Here is a 20136-nt window from a genome sequence, read left to right as displayed (position 1 = left end):
CCCCACCATGTTTCTGTGATGGCGACTAAGTCATATCTCTCCCGCTGCACAATGGCTTCCAGCTCCTCCTGTTTGCCGCCCATGCTGCATGCATTGGTGTAGATGCACTTGAGTTGGGCTATCGATTTCGCCCCCGGCATCGGCATGCCACCCCTCGGCTCATCTCTAGTGAGCCTGGTTTTATCCCCTTCCCCCTTTGAACCTAGTTTAAAGCCCTCTCGATGAGCCCTGCCAATTCATGAGCAATGATCCTTTTCCCCTTGTGAGACAGCTGGACTCCATCTGCCGCCAGCAGGCCCGGTGCCATGTAAACCTCTCCGTGATCAAAAAAGCCAAAATTCCACTGATAGCACCAGCCCCTGAGCCACGTGTTGATCAGGTTAGAAGTGGTAGTGAGGTATACAGTGCCTGAGTAAGCTACAAGTGGGTCTAGCAGTGGCTGTATCTTATGACCTATCTGATATATGAAGGATGAAAATTAACTGAACTTGCCTGTTCACAAGGAATGTCAACAACTGTTATCTTCTCTTTCTCCTGCAATGGTAATGGGACGCTTTCTTTGCCCCCTATTCCCACTCCTCCAGTAATCAGATGCTTACAAAATATACAGTTTTTGGAACGTATACCGGCCTTTCTTTATCACGTGGGGTACTGCAGCAATTGATCTTTTTCTTAGATGGGGAATTAAGCTACTAATTTTGAGAATATTTAAGTCTGAAGTGAAAAACTTGAGTTTTAATGTTTGTATTTACAATTGCAGAGTATGCAGATGTTCAGTTGCTGTAGCCCAGCTGGTATTTCTGCTGCAGATCTGACTTGTGCTTGCATGCTTTGCCTTTGGGCTTGATTTTTCCTTTTTGTTTATGCATGGTTAGTCAGAATCTCCTCTGTTTCAAAGCAGATTGCTAGCTAAGTAGGCCAGAACAAGTGTCACTGGTAGCTTGTACAGTCTGTGACAATAGTTATTATAACTACAATAAACACACACATCTACCTTACATTAACAGCTATCTTAAGATGGGTATGTTAGCTAAACTAATGTAATAGGTATTGGGATTCCGTATTCTTCAGAGTATTGCTTGGTGGCATGAGTGTAAATTTACATATATACAGGTCATTCAACATCAGGCTTTGTGTTAAAAACAAACAAACGATCAATCATAGCTAATAATGAAGGACAGCTGATGGATGACTAACTCTGGGTTGATGTGCACAGTTCTGCCTGTGCTCCTTTCTTTATTCACAGTATAAACCAAATAACTTCACCAACAAAAATGTGCTATGTATGTGCTGCAGAATGCTGAAGTTTGATGCAGTCATGTAGTAGGATTAGCAGATGGTCTGATAAAGAAAAAAACTGTTGATTTCCTTAAGAAATCCTGTATTAAGGAAGCTAAAACTCTGTGCTCTTGCCTGTTGTGTTGGTTTATATCTAGAAAACTGTGAACAATGTTAAAATAGTCATCTTTTGGAAAAAGTCACTTCAAGATTTTTGTCTTATATTCTGTAGGTTTTACTGGGATTGATTCTGAGTATGAAAAACCAGAAGCCCCAGAGCTTGTGCTGAAAACTGATTCCTGTGATGTGAATGACTGTATACAACAAGTTGTGGAACTTCTTCAAGAGAGGGTGAGCAGAAATGCAGATATATCTTAGTAACTTCTTTCAAAGCGTTTGTGCCTGCAATCTGAATGTGCTGGGAAAAGCAGAGACAGTTTTTATGAGTTAAAGGCTTATACACCTTTAAATTCTAGCTTTTAAACTTGTCCTATTGTGTGTTTCCTTTTTAAACCTAAACATTGCAACAACGTTGATCTCTGTCAAATAAGATTTGGACAAGTGGAAAATTAATTTATATTAATTATCATAACTGATAACTGGAAGGGAGAGAAGGTTGTCTCAGTTGTTACAGAACCAATGATGAATGCTGACTTTAAAATTGGTTGCTAGCATTTGCAAGAGTCTGAAATTTTTTACTTGGTCTCTACAGTGTACAAATTAATATATACTGCAGATTTGAAGTGGCAGGGATGCACTTACACAGTAATTTCAGCTGGGCTAAATAGGGGCTGCTGTGGTTGTGTCTGGTTTCCCTTGTTTCCACTGTTTTTCTTGCACTAGTAAAAGTGGTCTCCTGCAATTGTGTAATGAGCGGTTCAGGAAGCTGATGTTCTTGACATGACTGAGTTGAGTTAATGGTTCATAGCTTCTGAAAAGGTAGGTCTCTTTCCTCATTCATGCCTGCAATCTACACCATCCCTTTTGAAGCCTCCGGGCCTCCTCCTGTTGTCTGCTAAGTGGATTCGGATCATTACCCAACGTAAACAAACAAACAAACAAACCCCAACAAACCACCCACAGAAAACAAAATAGACAAAAAACCCCCAAACCCAAAACTCACTAAAAGTGAAGGCAGCCATGAAATGGCTTTATTCTCTTGAAACCATACCCCCAGAATTTGCTGATCTTCATGTAGAAGAAATGTGTCTCCTTACAGTCTTATCTATAGTCAGTGGGTAGTAGAATGACATTTCAGACAATTATTTTAATTTATATACTCTAGCAGACAATTATTCATGTGTTTTTTTGTGAGGTGGATGTTCTGGAAATTTAGGGTGTAGGCAGTAGCTTGAGTAAAGCTCCATCAAGTCTTGAAGTTGGTACAAGCAAAAGACCTCATCATGTAGCCAGCATGGAGTTAATTTTAACCCTCTGAGCCAGTACAGCTCTGGAGAGATTTAGTCTCTTGTATCTAAATTTTCAAGAAAACTCTTAATAGATAACTGCTTGCTCAAGGTTGCTCAGGAGATAAGACAGGGCAGAAAACCACAGCAGAATTCTAGATTTTTACCCTAATGCTCATCTGAATATTTTTTTGAAGAAAAAAGGAGAGAGCTGTGTAGGAGCTCCCACCTATGGGAGGTGGCAGTTCCTGACTCTGGGAGGCCCTGCGCCTCCTGCTCAGAAGAACAGTTCAGTATGTTTGGTAATTGTAGAAACCAATGTCACATGGGCCAAGATAGTGATCCCCAAAGTCTTGCATTAGTACACTTGGTACACAGTGCCTAATGCTGGCTCCTGGCCCAGTCAGCTTTTCTCTGTCCTTTGCTTAAGGCATATTTTAGCACTTTTTTTTTTTTCTTTCCAGACAACAGTATCATGAATGCCGAGATAACTTAGTGGTTGCTTACTTTAATGAGAGACAATGAAACCAAGGCATGACTGAACAGGCATGTCTTGTTCTCAGGCCATATTAATACAGTGATATCTTGAGAATCTAATTTCTGTAGGTTTCCTTTATTTGGAACAAGCCGTGTCTGTGTTTTTTTTTAGTAATCCATTGTGATTAGTAAAGAAAAAGACCATAGGCCAGCAGCATTAAAAATAATTTGGGATGTTTGTTTTGTTTCAATAGCTGTGAAAAACGTTGGGAAGAAGGCTGCTTAAAGCATTGGTAATCCTTGAATTTCAAGGACTGTTTTTATACTAGTTCAGACAATAATGGCAGTGAAGAGAAGACAGCTGGAACTGTATAAACGTGTGTTGAGATAGACAGATATACACACCTATATATTTATTAAACAAGGATTTGAAACATTGTTCTTTTATAGGTAGTGGAATTATTTGGTTCTTAGAATTTTTCATAATATTTGAAGAGAACTCTGAAAAAAAATTTACCAGGTCTTTTCCAAAAACATGTTCAATCCTTTATGGAAGAAAAAGGAGGTAACCACACACAAATAGGAGTAATAAGCAGCTGTTGAATCTGGAAAGTTATTGTGTGGTATAACTTGGTTTTGAGGGTCACCTGGTTTGGTTTCTTTGCATGTAAATGCAATAGATACTTTAAAGTTCTTTCTAGGGACCTAGAATGCAAGCTGAGTATCTCCTAAAGCTACTGAGTCTGAGTCATATGAAAAATTCCTTCCCCCCCAACTGCTTTCAGTACTATACAAATCAGTGCTTGCACCCCCTTTTTTTTTTTTTTTTTCAGTCAGAAAGACTTGTGTGGCTTTTGAGCTTGATAAATTTGGCTTTCAATCTGCTGATGCTTTCCAATGGAGTCAGACAAGCCTAGCGCGGGTGTTTGGCTGTAAAGATTTCATTGTTTTCATTCTTGTTTTTCCTGTCAACAAATATAGCTGATCTAGCCCATTGCACAAAGTTCATATTTCCTTACTATGGAATAAGTTCAGTATTGAGCCCGGAAAATATTTTCCGAAGAAGTCGTAGCTCAGGAATGCCACCTTTATTGTTAAGGAAGTGCAAAAGTGTACAAGGAAAGAGTTGCATTTCCAGTAGGTAACTTCAAACTTTTAACTACCTTTGTATAAAAGTCCCATTCTTAGGGACATCAACTTGCAGCGGCTCTGCGAATACCACCCCCCAAACTGGGATCTGATTGTGCAATTCTACTGCTATTTAGATCAATCCACTGTGAGTGTATGTATAAACTTTCTCTCCCTTCTTCCATCTCCCACCCATCCCCCAACAGTTACAGCCAACTTCTTATCTAAGCTTAGTATTCTACTTGTATTTGGGAAGGTGGTCCTCATGGTAACTTATAGTACTGATTTCCTAGCTATATTCACACAATTGCCTGCAGTTGTATTAAAATTCTGTATTTTGGAGTGGCAAGAATTTGGAGCAGAGTAGAAGTTAGGGGTTGTTCTTTGTTGTGGTTTATAAGGTCAGTCTCTTTTTTTGTAAGATATGAAGCTTGAGGCTGGAAAATACGTAGAAATGGGTTCTGCTGTTCTGTACATCTGGGTTTTGGGGTTTTTTTGCCTCAAATTATGCTGCAGCTATCACTGTAACAACACAATGATTCTCTCTGGAGCAAAGTTCTCAATCTTGTCTAGTTTCTCTTTCACTTATCAAAAATTTGATAATAAAGAATACTCCATGTGATCACCTTGGTCATCGACGTGAATTGCAGCAGGCTCCAAAACATCTTTCAGTATTTGTTTTTATTGAGAAAATTGCAAACATGGGAGCTTAGTATTTTTAATATTTGTAACATTCATGTAGAGCAGGCATTACAGGTCTTCAGCCCACTTTTTCATTATTTGACTGTAAATTAGGCCTTCAGTAGAGTATATGTGACACAATTGATTATACCCAGCTGCTAGCTGGGTACTGAATCATTATTTTACATGAAACCTTGTTTCCTGTATCCTTCTGCTTTCAAAATCATTTCAGCAGAAAATTTGTATGAATACAACTGTTATTTGTTTGGACGCAATGTTCAAACCAAATACCTACAGCAAAAGGTGATTGGGTGGGACAAACTGGGATTCATAAGACAAAGTGCAGACCATGGGGATTTTATAAATGGTTTATAATGCTGGAAGTAAGCATTTGTATGAAATACAGTACAGTGACATTAACTTGCAGCATACCTACCTTTTAACTTTGATATACGCTGACATTGTGTGGAATAACTCACCTTTTTGATAACTAAACAAAGTATCTTTCTTCCTAAGACATGAGGAGGATACAAGAGAACTGAAATAAATTGTTCAGCATTATAGAAACATTTGTCAGCATTATGAAAACGTGCCCATGCAGCAAAGAAGGCCAACTGCATACTGTACTGTAATAGCAAGAGCATAGCCAGCAGGTCGAGAGAAGCAATTCTCCTGTTTTATGTGGCACTTGTGAGACCTTATCTGGATACCATGTCCAGGTTTGTGCCCTTCTCCTTCACCCAGTAGGAGGCAGACATTGATGCACTAGAATGAGTTGAGCGCGAGGCCACCAAGATGGTCAGGGGCTGAAGCATGTTGCCATACAAGGAGGGGCTGAGTGGAAGTAGACTTGTTCAGCCTGGAGAAGAGACGGCTAAAGGAGGTCTTGTTGCTGTTTCTAGCACCCCAGTGGGAAGGTATAGAGAAGGCTTTTCTCAGAGGTGCACAAGGGTAGGATGAGGGGCAACAGACATGAGACGAAATATGGGAAATTCAAACTAGACATAGGGGAAAAAAGCCTTTCACTGTAAAGATGGTCAAATATTAGAACAAGTTGCCCTGAGAGTCTGTGGTTGCCTCCATCCTTGCAGATACTCAAAACTTGATTGGCCAAGTTCCTGAGCAGCCTGCTGTACTGGGATGAGTTTTGAGTAGGAGGCTGGACTAGATGACCTCCAGAGGCTCCTCCGTGATTCTGTGATAAGGCTAATAGTTATTTAGTGTGAGAAGCTGGGGAAAAAAAACACGCTCTGTGTAAAGGATATGCAAGATTATACTATTAGTTTTATACTGTTACAGTGAAGATTTAAACACACAACAGTAAAGATGTAAGTCCATGAGCAGAAACCAGTATAAGCTTTTACATATAATTTAAAAAAAAACACCTCAGTATTCAACTTCTGTGATTCCCACATCAATAAAACATTGATTTCTTCTCATGCTTAGGAAAGTAAGCAGAACTTCCTGTATTTTAAGTTATGGATTTCCTGTTTTTGAGGTATGTGTGCTTTGGTTGTGGTTGTTTTCTTCTGAAAATATACTACTGAATGTTATAGAAAGAGATTTCAGTAGCTCAAATTGGTAAAAAAGCATGTATAATTTTGGAGTTATTATTAAAGAACAAGCTTCAGTTACATTGAATTGTGTAATCATTAAATACTGTGATGGTGTCATTTTTGTTACTTATTTCTTCTGCTTTCTTCTCTCATTTTTAACTTCTGTATTCTGGGAAAAGGCACAGACAAGGTTTTTGTTCAGAGCCATTCTATATTAATTGCAGAGACTCTGGTTAGGCAACAATCGTCCAGTTAGATCTGCTGACTCATAGGTTTGTATGAGTATTTCCTAGATGTTTTCGGTCAAAATTATTTAGGTTGATACAGATGTACTATGTAAGCTAAACATGACTTACTTTGGCCAAAACAAATGTGTAAAGGGTGTCTTTACACATTTGAGAGAAACAGCAGTGAATGGCTGGGGTCGAAAATTCCTCTTGTTAGCACAAGAGGAGGAGTGTTTCTATGGCTCAAGTGAATTTGAAACGTGATAGAACACAACTGAGAGGCAGAAAAGAGGCCCTCAGTCCAGAAAATTGTACCCCTCTGTTAAGATCATAGCTGTCATTGCACTTTTCAGTTTTCCCCATACTTAAAGTACTGACAAACTTCCCTGCAAGCTGTAGGTACCCAAACTTAAGTGATTATTATAGTCAAGCAAATACTTCTGTTTGTTTTTTCCATATATAAATAATTCAGCAGTCTCACACCTCAATTAATATGAACTTATAAGACTAGTCATTCAGTAATGTAAATTGGATGTCACTTGTGAATGCCCATCTAATGGAAACTTGCCTGAAGGCCCTTTCTTTACAGACTGTTGAGGATGTTAGACAGCATCAGCAAAGAACCTACCACTGCAGTCTAAGGAGGCACGTTCCCATAAAGCATCTAGCTTATTTTTTTATTATTTTGCCATTATTTATATGAATGCATTGAGAAATAATAAATGTTGGGGAATATTGTGTAACTTATCCTTTGGTAGAATGAACCTTTGAGTAAAGTTACTACCTTAACGCGGTCACTAGATGGCTTGCTAGCCTAGCATTTTCCTAAAATTCATACAGTTTAAAGACCTATGGATTCCTCTTGCTGCTGTGTTTATTTTTGGGGGTTTTTTGGTTTTTTTTTTTAAATCTAAGATGTTATTTTAAATACCATTTTTATGTCTGCAAGGGAATGTAGGTTTACTAATCCTACAAATTCTCTAAATGTCTGACTTGGTGTTGCTAGAACTGTCTTCAAGCTGTTTACATCCTTATAATGAGGTAAGTTGTTGACAGGAACTGCATTGTGAAACCTTTTCCTTCACTGTTTTGCCCATTAGCGGGACACTAAAAACAGGATAGTATTTGAAGAGACCTTTTTAATACGCACATTTATTTTAAGCTTTTGATGGTTTGTAAAATTAGGACATTCTAGCATGGTAATGAACTAGGGTCCAGAGGGGAAGCTTCTGTGAAGCAGCATAATGTGTATTCAGTCATTATACTTTGCTTGCAAGGTCTGCTGTTCTTTACAGCAGGCAATACCTTTATGTGATTCCGGGCTTATTGGTGTGGCGGGAGTCTGCTGCAGGTCTCCTGGGTTGTAATGCTGCTGCTCAGGCAGAGAAAATAGAAGGCAGGTTTTGCCTAACTTACTGTCTAATAAAATCAGCTTCCCAAATGATGTCTGATATATAATGGACTGAGTTTAAGTTGTTTTCCTTTTATTTGTCTTTGGAGATACGAATTATGTAACAGCCAGTGAGACTCACCATGTCTTTTTACTCCCGCAGTCATTTTATCTCCTACTTGCTTTCATCATCCCACTCCCTTTGTTTTATTTTCATGGAGGTAGTGCCTAATGTCTGATAAATGCTTGGAAAAATGCTTTAAAATGCTCGGGCAAACTTTGTGTTTCCTACAGACATACCTGTTTACTCTGGGCTGCGTATACTGGAAAAATAAATATAATTTCTTTATTCTTATTATCAGTCTGTATATACTTTGCTGTAAGGGTGAGCTTTTTTTGTCAAAAAGTAAAGCATTACTTTACAAAAGTTTCCAAAACTCTGAAAAACCTGTTTTAAAAAGAACTGGCAGCTGCTTTTCACTGATTTTTTTGCTACTGAATATCACTGGAATATTTGACTGGGTTTTGACATTTTACACCATCCTTTGTCAGAGGAGATTCTTTAAAGTTTTATCATCATGGCCTTCTCCCCCTTTTTGTTTTTAAATTATGTTTTTATCCTTATATTCATATCTTACGAGAAGTTTAAGGTCTTGAGCATCGCGGTGTGAGAATGTCTTGTTTAAAACACATGGAGAAAAACTGAATTTTTTTTCAAATAAAAAATGTATATTCTGCGGTATTCTGGTTATAAAACTAGATTTCAGTTCATTGCATATATATGCACAGATGGCCTCATTTAAATGTTCTAAGTGTTAGTATATAGATTAGGACACTGGTGTTATGTCATTAGCTGTAGGTAATACATTTAATTTGTACTTCTGTATTAATCACTTTCAGTTGAGAAAGATATTTTTTTTTATCTCCATGTTACCACTTCTAATGTATGTTGTATAGTGAATGACTTAAATTATAAATGCTCAGTCTCTAAAACTTTTTTTACTTCTTTAGCAAGTATAAAAGCATAGTCTTCCTTTCTGCTGTAGATAATGTAGACATTAAGTCATAATAATGTATATTCTGCGGTATTCTGGTTATAAAACTAGATTTCAGTTCATTGCATATATATGCACAGATGGCCTCATTTAAATGTTCTAAGTGTTAGTATATAGATTAGGACACTGGTGTTATGTCATTAGCTGTAATACATTCATTTAATTTGTACTTCTGTATTAATCACTTTCAGTTGAGAAAGATATTTTTATCTCCATCCATGTTACCACTTCTAATGTATGTTGTATAGTGAATGACTTAAATTATAAATGCTCAGTCTCTAAAACTTTTTTTACTTCTTTAGCAAGTATAAAAGCATAGTCTTCCTTTCTGCTGTAGATAATGTAGACATTAAGTCATAATAACTGCACTTAATTCAATAGTTAAATATTTACTAGTTAAATATTATATGGGGTACTTAAGGTTTAGAAAAAAATCTCTTGTCAGAATGTTTCACTTTAGTTACTCAAGCCAGCAGCTTGGCAAGCAATGTATCATAATCTTGGAATAGTGCTGGTTTTTTAAGTAAGTGAATATTGCTTAATGAATAAACTCTTGCTACAGGGTGGTGCAACATTAGAATTTTACTTCTTGACCATGTGTTCAGTGTCCAAGAAGCATTCTGAGCAAACATTAAGTTCTGCTTATTCCTTTTATACAGGACATTGTACCAGTGGATGCCTCTTATGAGGTGAAAGAGCTTTATGTGCCAGAAAACAAGCTACAGTTGGCCAAAACTGATGCTGAGTCTCTGTTAACCTTGGAAATAAATAAGGTATTGTGTGTTTGGTTGTCTCATTGCTGAAGTTGAAAGACAGTCTAATCTGTTGCTCAGCAGAAGTAGTTATAGCTGAAATACCTGTACTGGTTACAGAATCTAACTTGATATACTTTTTCCCCTCTTTTCTTGAGAGAAATCACAGCATCTGTGTTTTCTTTGATCACTTACTAGAGATAACAGTTGAATCTTTGTGATTTCATAAATAATGTCCGGTATAGTGTTAGTTTATCCCAAGCCTGGAGATTAAATTTACAGTGACTTCCTCCCATGCCTCTCCCCCCACCCCACCCCGCATCCATGGACTAAACCATGCCTGGCATGTCTTGTATGAGTAGTTGTTTCTAGAAGAATTACTAACTTTTTTTTTTTTAGTTTACTTACACAAACCTTTTTATTTTGAATTGTAATGACCTAGAAATATGAAGGAAATCAGTCACTGCTTCTTGATTCTCCTTGTTGGTAACCTTCAGCTGAATGATAGTAACCTTATATACCGGGCTCACACAGTTGCAAACTTAAGTCTACAGAGAGATGATCACATCTACTTTATTGGGTTTTTTTCTGGTTAGAGCATATTCATGCTACTTTTCTGGCTTTCAGCAGAGAAAATGTGGAAAAGCGTGGATCAGCTTGATCAACTGTTCTTATTTTGGTTAAATGCATTATTTTCCAACTCGGATAAATTAGACAAAACTGCTTCTGGCTGTGTTTCTGTTCTACCTCATCTTCTTTTTCTGAAGAACTAGGCCTAAACACAGATACAATGCGTGAGTTTTTTCACTGGCTTTTTGACAGTATTACTAGAACTTAAAGCTAAGCATTTGATCTAGGACCTGACTAAGCTCAGAGTTGAGCATCTGCAGTCAGCAACTTGACTTTGAAGGACTGAGACGACATACTAAGCACTGAATTAAATAGTTTTAAAATTTGCCTAGCCTTCTACTAATAATAAATTTTAATACTTCCTTTCACTGCCTCTTACTTACTGCCTTTCACATATGTGTCTGTAAAACTATTTATTGCTTTGATAAGGAATAAATATTTAAGGTCACCATTATTAAATTTCTCTAGTGTCCCATTCTAAATTGCTCCCTATCTAGAAAAACAAATCCTTTCCCCCTCCACTCCCAACCAGGGGTTTGTTAAATATCAAGCAAGTATATAACGTAAGCTTGGGAAGAAAATGTGTGTTGTACTTGCCTCAGCATAAATTAAACAGTGTAATAAAATTAGTCATGCTCTTTGCCAAAGAGACTTGCACAAGCAAAGCCTGTCTTTGTCAAAGTCTTGACCAAGTCTTAGTAATGCACATGCAGAAATAATAGAGGCCACACACTAAGTCATAGTGTAACTGTTTAAGTGCTAAGGAAGGAAATTCCCTGTAAGCTGATACCTCTTAAACTAAAATAAGTACTAGTCCCGAGAGAATTTTACTTGTGGATTGCCTCACTAGTTTCTGCAATAAAAATTTTCTTTCTGATCTGTTTTAAGATTAGACCTCTTAATATTCACCTCCATAATTCTCATATTTTTGTGGTAATTGTATGTGTTGTGTTTTTTTCTTGGTTATCTTGCTTTGTTAAAAAAATAAATGCAAGTGGGACTCTCTAATTCTGTTAAGTTGAACTTTATCAAACATTTACAAATAAAGTTTGTTGTGGGGTTGTTTTTTTGTTTGTTGGTTTGGTTTTTAACACATGGAAATTTGATCTAGTGTAAGGACTGGAAAATAGCCAAAAATATGAACAGTGAGGAACAAGTTGTTCTTTTTTTCTTACTTGTAGAAACTTTGAATTCTTCGTGATTAAAAACTGTAATACTGAGAAATCTTCCATTTATACTGTCCTGCATTTTATGGGTAAATCATGATCTATTATGATTAATACCTGATGTCAATCATTAAGCAACAACTTTTATCTGCTCTAAGTCTATTTCTCCGTTTCTTTACAAGGTGGATATGCAATGGGTGCAAGTGCTAGCAGAAGGTTGGGCAACACCCCTGAATGGCTTTATGAGAGAGAGAGAATACCTACAGTGCCTTCACTTTGACTGTCTCCTCGATGGTAGGGTAAAACTTACCATTTGTAAAACTGAACAAACTAATCCTACTTCTAAAATATTGTTGATGTTTTGCTTCTTAGTGATGATGTGGTAACATGTTATCAGGCTTGTTCACAACCTGGGGTAAGAGAATAGTGTATTATAATCATCAGTTTTAAACTTGATGGTTTTATTCTTTTTATACCTACCATTGTGTTAGAGTTTAAATGTCTTGTCTTTTTGCCTTTACAAATTATGTTTTTCAATTGTTTTCATTTTTGAAAAACATTTAAACCTAAAATTCATGTTTCTAATTTGTATTGAAGAAATTGATTTTAGAATTCAGAATTGCAATTTAATTGCTGTTTAGCTCTGTGTGCCAAAAGATTTGTTCTGTAATAGTAATGAAGGAAAAGACAACAAACTGACTTGAGTGCTGGAGCTATTGCAGATATGAAATCAGAATTTGAGGAGGTGGCTTGAGTATGGACAATTGTCATGTGTAATTGAATTACCATGACTTAGTAATTATCCTGTGATGATTTAAATGAATATATTTTATTTTGCATTACCAATTGGCTAAGAGCAAGCATTAGTTAAGGTAACCAACAAGTGATAACATACTCGGGTTTTGGAATTTGATTGTGATACTCTGTCATTTTTCATTTATTCCTCTTTGAAGGCTCTGTTTCACTCCAGCCTTTTAGGGTTTTTTTGCACTCTATATCAAAGAGGGATAGAAAAAATTCCTGTCTTCCCACTTCCTTCTGCATTACTCATCTCTTGCTGGAGACCAAATAGCAGAAAAAAAAATGTCACTTGTCTTTCAGTTCTGTGATCCAGACACCTGTTGTCCCTCTTACATTTTCTAGTTCCCTTTTCTGTAAGTCTCTTGGATACTATCCTAGGCAACATAATGCCATCCTGTTATTTTGGAGTATCTAAAGTTTTCAGTATCATTTTGGACTGCTAGTTTTGTTTTCATTCCATCTGCCTTCTGTGTGTCTATCCAGGTGAAATGTACTCTGCAGATGGCATGCTATGCATTCAACTGCTAAAATAGCTTGTAGCTTCTTATTCTGCCCTGTAGTCTTCTATAAATCAGAATTTTTATAAGGCTTTTAAGACCTTGTATAGGTGAGTGTTTCAGATATGGCAATATTACAAGTTTTTAAGCTTCTCTTGCAATTGTTTTTAGCACCTCACGTATGCTGCAAAAAATATAAGAAATGAATGAGGAATAACTTATTGATGGAAACAATTATCAGTCCTAAGCTTGAATAGAATAGTCATGTTCCTCTAGATGCTACCATATTTCCTCTTCTTAGATATGTAATGCAACATTTACGTATTAGAACCTTTTTAGAAAAATGTGATTGCCTTAAAACTGCTTTGCTACTTGAAGCAGTGGCAACGGTTAAATCAAAACAACATCCTGAAAGTTTCCTCCCTGATTGGTATGTTAGTTCTGGAGTCTCACAGCAGCAGTCATTTTCCAGGGTTTTGATTTTGAAGAGAGGGAAATTGTTTAATACCTGCAATGCATCTCATCCTTTGGGCTCTAAATGTGATGTTCATACTGACTGACTTATACACTATGGAGATCAGTGCAGGTGTGTTGATATTCTCACTTTAAAGCCTAATTATCTGAAATAGTCTTAAGCTGACACTGTGCTCATCTGTGACTTAACAAACTCACTCTGCTACCTTGCCTCAGTTTGTCATTTGTACAGTGGCTGAAGACAGATGTCAAAGATGTTCTATATTTATTATTGGTCACTGACAAAATTTTAATAATCAACAGGTTTGAGATCTCTTCCCAGTTTGAAACAGTTATTTACTTGTTTGCAAAGCAAAAGGATTTTTTTAATTACCAAGTTAGGGGTGGCAAATCACCTTCTCTGTGACTGTTGCCAAGCTCAATTTTATGACCTAGTTGCTTTGAAAATAACTCTGAGTACTAAGACTGAACTTGGGAGAAGATGGCAGCATGCTTTTCACTTTGCATTATGAAGGAAGGGGGGACCTATTTTTCTCTTAAACTTTTCATCCAACTTCATAATTTTTAACTTCCTACCACACTTAAGGTAAAATTGAGAGAAGGTTATAAAAATTGTATTGGTCAAATAATGAGAAAATCAACCTTATTTAGAGTCTTGGTCCCACTAAAGTCAATAGCAAAACCCCCATTAACTTCAAGGTGCCCATGACTTTTCTCCTGGAGACCACCCAAAAGTTTTGTACTCTTTCGGCAAGTGTATGCTCGTTAGAATTCAAGCCTTTGTATGAGACTTACAGTATTTACTCCACTGGGTTTCTCAAATCTCACTCTTGTAGTCAAGAAAAACAAGACTTCCAGCATCTAGCAGTGAAGTAAATGCTTAAAAATGAGGACCACATGTAACCTTAAAATTCAGATACATTGGTTTAGTTTTAGAAGTAAAGTAGCTGGTAAGCTTTCAGCTGAACAAACTATGCAAAATGTCTGCCTGACTTAACATTTTTTTCTGAAATAGATATGCTTGAATCTGAATCCAGTTTTAAGTAAACAGCAAAAGTCACCTTTCGAAATAGTTGAATTATAGATGCTAACTACTTGGGTACATTTGGCTGCTTCTATCACATTTAACTTCTCTTGTGGACCAAAAGTATGGCTACTGAGAATGCTATTTCGTTTTTACTCATTATCCACTCCAGTAGCAATCTTGCCTAATATATTAGATGTTCTGTTTAAAAATGTCAATTGTGTATTTCTGCTTACTATATAGCTTCTTGTTCAAGATATTAATTTGAGATCCCAAAAGAGTAGTATCATCGTAGTCTAAATACTTGTGTGCATCTATAAGTACTTGCTATTTTCAGTACTGTCTTTGCTCTTTCTCAAACCTCAGTGCTTGCACATTTTTATAGCACACATGCCTTCTGCAAGAGTTCATTCTAAAAGTTGCTTTTAACCCCTGTTAAAATAAGTACTTGAACTACCTGTTGTGTGATACACATACAGCCTGGACTGTAGCTTGTTAGGAGGGTAGATTTTCATAATATCATGGATGACCATTACTAAGGATAAGGGCCTTTTTTTTTTTTTCTTCCCCTTCACTTTGCAGGGGGAGTTATTAATCTGTCAGTGCCTATAGTGCTAACAGCTACTCAAGAAGACAAAGAAAGACTGGATGGGTGTACAGCAATTGCACTGGTGTATGAAGGTCGCCGTGTGGCCATTCTCCGTAATCCTGAATTCTACGAGCACAGGAAAGAGGAACGCTGTGCTAGGCAATGGGGAACGACATGCAAGGAACACCCTTATATCAAGGTGTGTGTTTAAAAGTTGAAAATCTAGTCCTATTAGCTATACTGTTTGTGGAGCTGCAAATTAAGCGAAGCTGATGTCTGTGACTGGTGTATTTCGACAGCAAAACTACTTTGAGAACTAATTAAAACATTTGAGCAGAAACAAAGGTGATTTTTTTCTTTTTGTTCTATGCAGCTGTTGAATAGTCTGCACTTAGTGTGAAAATCTGTCAATATGTGCACATGAAATAAATTTAGAATGTACTGTAGAATCTGTGCTACAGAAGAGGGAACTTTGCCCTCTAGTGTGCCTAGGAAACGCATCCCTCTGTGTAGGCAGATGGATCATCAAAGCTCCTTAATCAGTGGATATATGCATTGTGAAGGCAAGAAAACTTCTATTCTGCCTGCATGTGGAGCACATGAGAACTGCCTGGTTTAGATACTTTTGAAATAGGCCCCGTTCCTGGAGAGTTCATCATTTAACTCTCTGGGGAGCTATTTCCCATCCATTGTGTTCAGTGTGTTTTATTATCTTGACCTTATGTGTATGTCATACTGAAATACTCCAATCGTAACATACTCATAGCAATGCTGTGTTGGTTTTGCAAGCTGATGTAAATGTTGCATCTTAGCTCTGCATTGACAAAATATGTTTCTTTCTCCATTTGTCTCTATAATAGCATTTTGTTTACAACTATGACAACGTCAGATAAAAAGAAATCAAACAAACCTCAAATTATGAGCTTGCTGTTAAAAAGGGAAAGCCTTTGATGTGTTCTAAAAGTGTCTGTATCACTAATACTTATGTGAAAACTACGGAGTTTTTGACTTCTTTATTAATGTATAATCAATTTTTTTATTAATGTGTAATGATAATTACTGACTGAAGTTGTATTCAGGAGTATATCTGAAAAAGGACATCTCCTGCTAGATACAAGTAAGAGTATTCTGGAAGATTTTCAAAGCTCTTGATGTGTTCTGTGCTGATGAACATAAGAGTACATCTTTATTGAAAACTGAACACAAATTTAAGAAATTCTAAGAAAATCTCATGCAGACAAGATTTGAATGACTTGTTATAATGCATTAGTAATTACTGAATGACATGGCTGAAACTAATGTAGACGATGAGGAACTATGTTCTTATGTCTGTACTGGCGTGCATAGTAGTATCACAACAGCATATGAATGTGTGCATAGTAGTATCATGACAGCACACGAATCTGGTGGCCCTTCTAAATTAATCAGAAATCTTTGGGTGCCTGAGAGTTACTGTAGTGCAGAGTTTTCTCATCTTCATATCTTTATCACACATTCCCCCCACCTTGGTAATATGTCAAAGTTGGGCATTTTTTCTGGGAAGGGGGTGGTGACTGTAGCATCATTTAATTCCAGCAGGTCCTCTGTCTCAAAGCAAAAATAAAATTAAGTGTGGATTTTTCAATTTAACATCTTGGCTCGTGGGTTTAGTATGTAATGTGTTATGTTATATCAACATTTGTTGTCAACTTTGATAATTTTTTAGCCTTATCTAATTTAGAAATGTGTATGAAACTTGGAAGTTTTTTGTGGTTCTATCTTCAAAAGAAAATGCATTGTCAGAAATTAGCAACTTCTGAGTGATTTCTGTGGCCATTGCTAGAGTATGTTAAGCAGCTTGCCATAATTATTTTTTGATAACAAGTGAGGTGATATTTGAAGATAAAAAAAGAATTCTAGTGAAAGTACAATATATGTTGCCTTGGTAAAGTGCGACCTTGAAATAAATCCAAAAGCTGTCCTACTTCAAAGATTCTGATTTTATTCGTAAATTAAAGTGTGTGAGTAGTTAATCAGAACTGTTTTATTTGTTACTCTATTGCTGACCAGAACCCTGTGAACTGCAGGGTAATACTGGAACTGCATTTGCTTTGACCAACAACTATAAAGCATGCAACTTCATTGTACTTAATATATTAGGATTTCCAGCCACTATCTCTTTTTGTCAAGTAATAATGTTGGTTAAGAATACTGGCTACTTACATTTCTATATATTAAAAAAATCCTTTATTTTGAAAGAACAGCATATGCCTACTGAAGATTTGTGCATCTCTCCTGCACCATGGTATAACATGTCTGGACTATGTTCCAGTAATTTTATTCTTTTTTTTAAACATTGATGCTTGACTTGAGACTGTCAAAATTAACCTGAAACTCTTCCCTTCGTAAAGATGTACCCACATTGCAATGCTCTAGATGCTCAGGGGAAGCTGACAACCAATCCTAACAAGGATTTTCCTTTCTTTTCTTAGATGGTTATGGAGCAAGGGAACTGGCTTGTAGGTGGAGATCTACAGGTCCTTGATCGTATTTATTGGAATGATGGACTTGATCAATACCGTCTCACTCCAGCTGAACTAAGGCAGAAATTCAAGGAAATGAATGCCGGTGAGTAAATTTTTCTTGTTCTGTTTCTTCCTGCAAAGTTTTATTCAAATGCCTGCTGCCTCAATACCACAGGGGCTAGCATTGTTTCAAGGATGAAGATTTTGAATGCTCTCTTAGGTGGCATTCTTTGCCTTTTACTGGTATTAGTTTTTATGATCTCAGGCATTGCATTGCCTAAATATACAGGAGAAGCTGATAATGCCTGAGGTTCTGTATTTTATCTTTCCATGCACACTAGACATGTTACTAATGCAAGAAAAGATAATGTTAAAATGTAGTAGAATGTGACTGAAAAACTACCAGGTTCGGCTAAAACCGTAGAGGGTTGAGGGCTGAGCTTTTATGCTCTTCTATTTTTAAGTCTGTTCCATGCTACTTCTGGGGAGCAAAGCTTATGACAGTAATGCAAGTAGACTGGTGCAAAGTGGAATGTATCACAGTTTAAAAAAAATTGTGAGCTAACTGCTAGCTTTATATTGCAGAAGAAACAAAACAGTTTTTCTCACTAAAGCAGTTGCGTTAGGCAGATAAATAAGAGGCTGAGTAATGTCATAAAGCAGAGAACAATCAAACACATTGCCTTCATTGTGGCAGCGACTGGCAAGCAGCTGCTAAGCACTTCTAAGTGTGAGGGAAGAGATTAATCTCAAGAATGCAAACCGAGATTGGTTCTGAGCTCCTGTCTTTTTTCAGTGTGGTCAGTATTTCCAGGATCTGCCGGTTTGAGATACCAGTCTTTGTTTTAGCTAGCCTCTAAATAAATATATTTGATACCTGAAAAAACCCTGTTCTCTAGATTTCATTGGTTCCTTATTGGGAAACCTCTCAGTTATGGTGATTTTACTGTCTTGCAGGGTACCTTAGTTCATCTTAATTTGCAGAAGGGAGAAATCCTAGTTGTGTCAGGGTTTTTCATTGAAGGGTTTGTAATACTTTGGAATAGCAGTTAGCCTTGCTTTGTTCTTACTGTGCGTAAACTCTACTAAGCTGTTTAGGTGGAGAAAACTTATTAAGGCACATTAAATCCCTTTTTATTTGTTTTGTTGCAAACATGTCCATTTGTTCTCCTGATGATACATTGACCCTTTAAGACAGGTATCATAGTTTGATTTCCTCTTAGAATTTAACTTTATATTATATGCTCATGCAAGTGAAAAATCCAAAGAGAAGATTATAGCTATTGGAGAAACTAGAGTAATTCTGCAGAAATCTCAAAAATGAAGGAAGTTGACTTATGTTTTTTTTAGTATGGTTGTTTTTTATTAGTTTTGCTTATTGAGTATAATGATTTTATAATAATTCATAATCCTTTAATGACCTGTGACTACTGCAATTATACTTGTTTAGTAGAGTTCAGAGGACAGAGGGAAGATGCCCCCCCCCCCCCATGGTTGTACAACTGATAAAATAATTTACTTTCCTTATATCTTTTGTCTGTTTCTTCTCCGTAGATGCTGTCTTTGCGTTCCAGTTACGCAACCCGGTACACAATGGGCATGCTCTTTTAATGCAGGATACTCATAAGCAGCTTTTGGAACGTGGCTACCGGCGCCCAGTTTTACTCTTGCATCCACTTGGAGGCTGGACAAAGGAGGATGATGTTCCTCTCATGTGGCGCATGAAGCAACATGCTGCAGTACTGGAGGAGGGAATCTTGAATCCAGAAACAACAGTGGTGGCTATATTCCCTTCCCCTATGATGTATGCTGGACCAACTGAGGTAAATACATCAAGAGTTTAAAACAAAACCAAACCCCTTTGATAGTGCACTAAAGTATTTTGTGCTATGCCTGATGTTTGTGCACTGTGGGGGGTTTTTTTAATGGAGAGAGGAGACTAATTTTCCTTGGGAAACCAGATTGCAAAGGCTCCCTCTGTTATCAACCAAAACATTCTTCTATGAAGAAACTTCTATATTGGAGGATTTTGCTGGAAATGGTGGGAGACAATATAGGGTTTATGTGCTCCTTTCTTTACAGTTATAAGGGTAAGTCCTTTTTTACAGTATTTTTCAGAAGGAATTATCAAGACCTGTTAACATACCAAATAGTTGTCCTGAATGTTAAGATACTTAAGTTTCATGACTGTTAAGCAAAAGTTTGTATGTTGGAGGGCTATACACAAAAAAAAAAAGTCTTTGTTTATTTTTTGGCAAACTTAATTCAGAGAGAATTGTTTCAAGGCTTTTGTATGAAAAAATTCTTTGGCAACACTTTATTTAGAAAGTCCAACCTCAGGTCTTGGGTTGGAATCCCTAGAGGTTTGTGGGAAGCAGCAGAGAGAATAAATGCTCTCATTTGAGGGCAATTCCTTTAGGGGATATTGGTTCTCCATCTCATTACTTTTTTGGTGGTTCTTCCCCCCCCCCCCCCCCCCCGGGGTCGCCGGAAGTTGGAAT

General features: G+C 37.0%; 1 protein-coding gene across 1 annotated transcript in view; it reads left to right on the top strand.

Moving 5' to 3' along the window:
- PAPSS1 (3'-phosphoadenosine 5'-phosphosulfate synthase 1) overlaps nt 1–20136 on the top strand; it is a 47200-nt gene that overhangs the window by 9949 nt on the left and 17115 nt on the right. The window contains exons 4-9 of the mRNA XM_009273572.2: nt 1511–1629; nt 9858–9971; nt 11929–12040; nt 15125–15330; nt 17603–17738; nt 19190–19458. Of these exons, the coding sequence (XP_009271847.1) occupies nt 1511–1629; nt 9858–9971; nt 11929–12040; nt 15125–15330; nt 17603–17738; nt 19190–19458 (956 nt within the window). The remainder of the gene's footprint in view (nt 1–1510; nt 1630–9857; nt 9972–11928; nt 12041–15124; nt 15331–17602; nt 17739–19189; nt 19459–20136) is intronic.

The sequence above is a fragment of the Aptenodytes forsteri genome, unplaced genomic scaffold (genome assembly GCF_000699145.1).
Source record: "Aptenodytes forsteri isolate BGI_AS27 unplaced genomic scaffold, ASM69914v1 Scaffold93, whole genome shotgun sequence".
In the NCBI taxonomy this organism is placed as follows: Eukaryota; Metazoa; Chordata; class Aves; order Sphenisciformes; family Spheniscidae; genus Aptenodytes; species Aptenodytes forsteri.
This window is presented reverse-complemented; position numbering and strand designations above follow the sequence as displayed.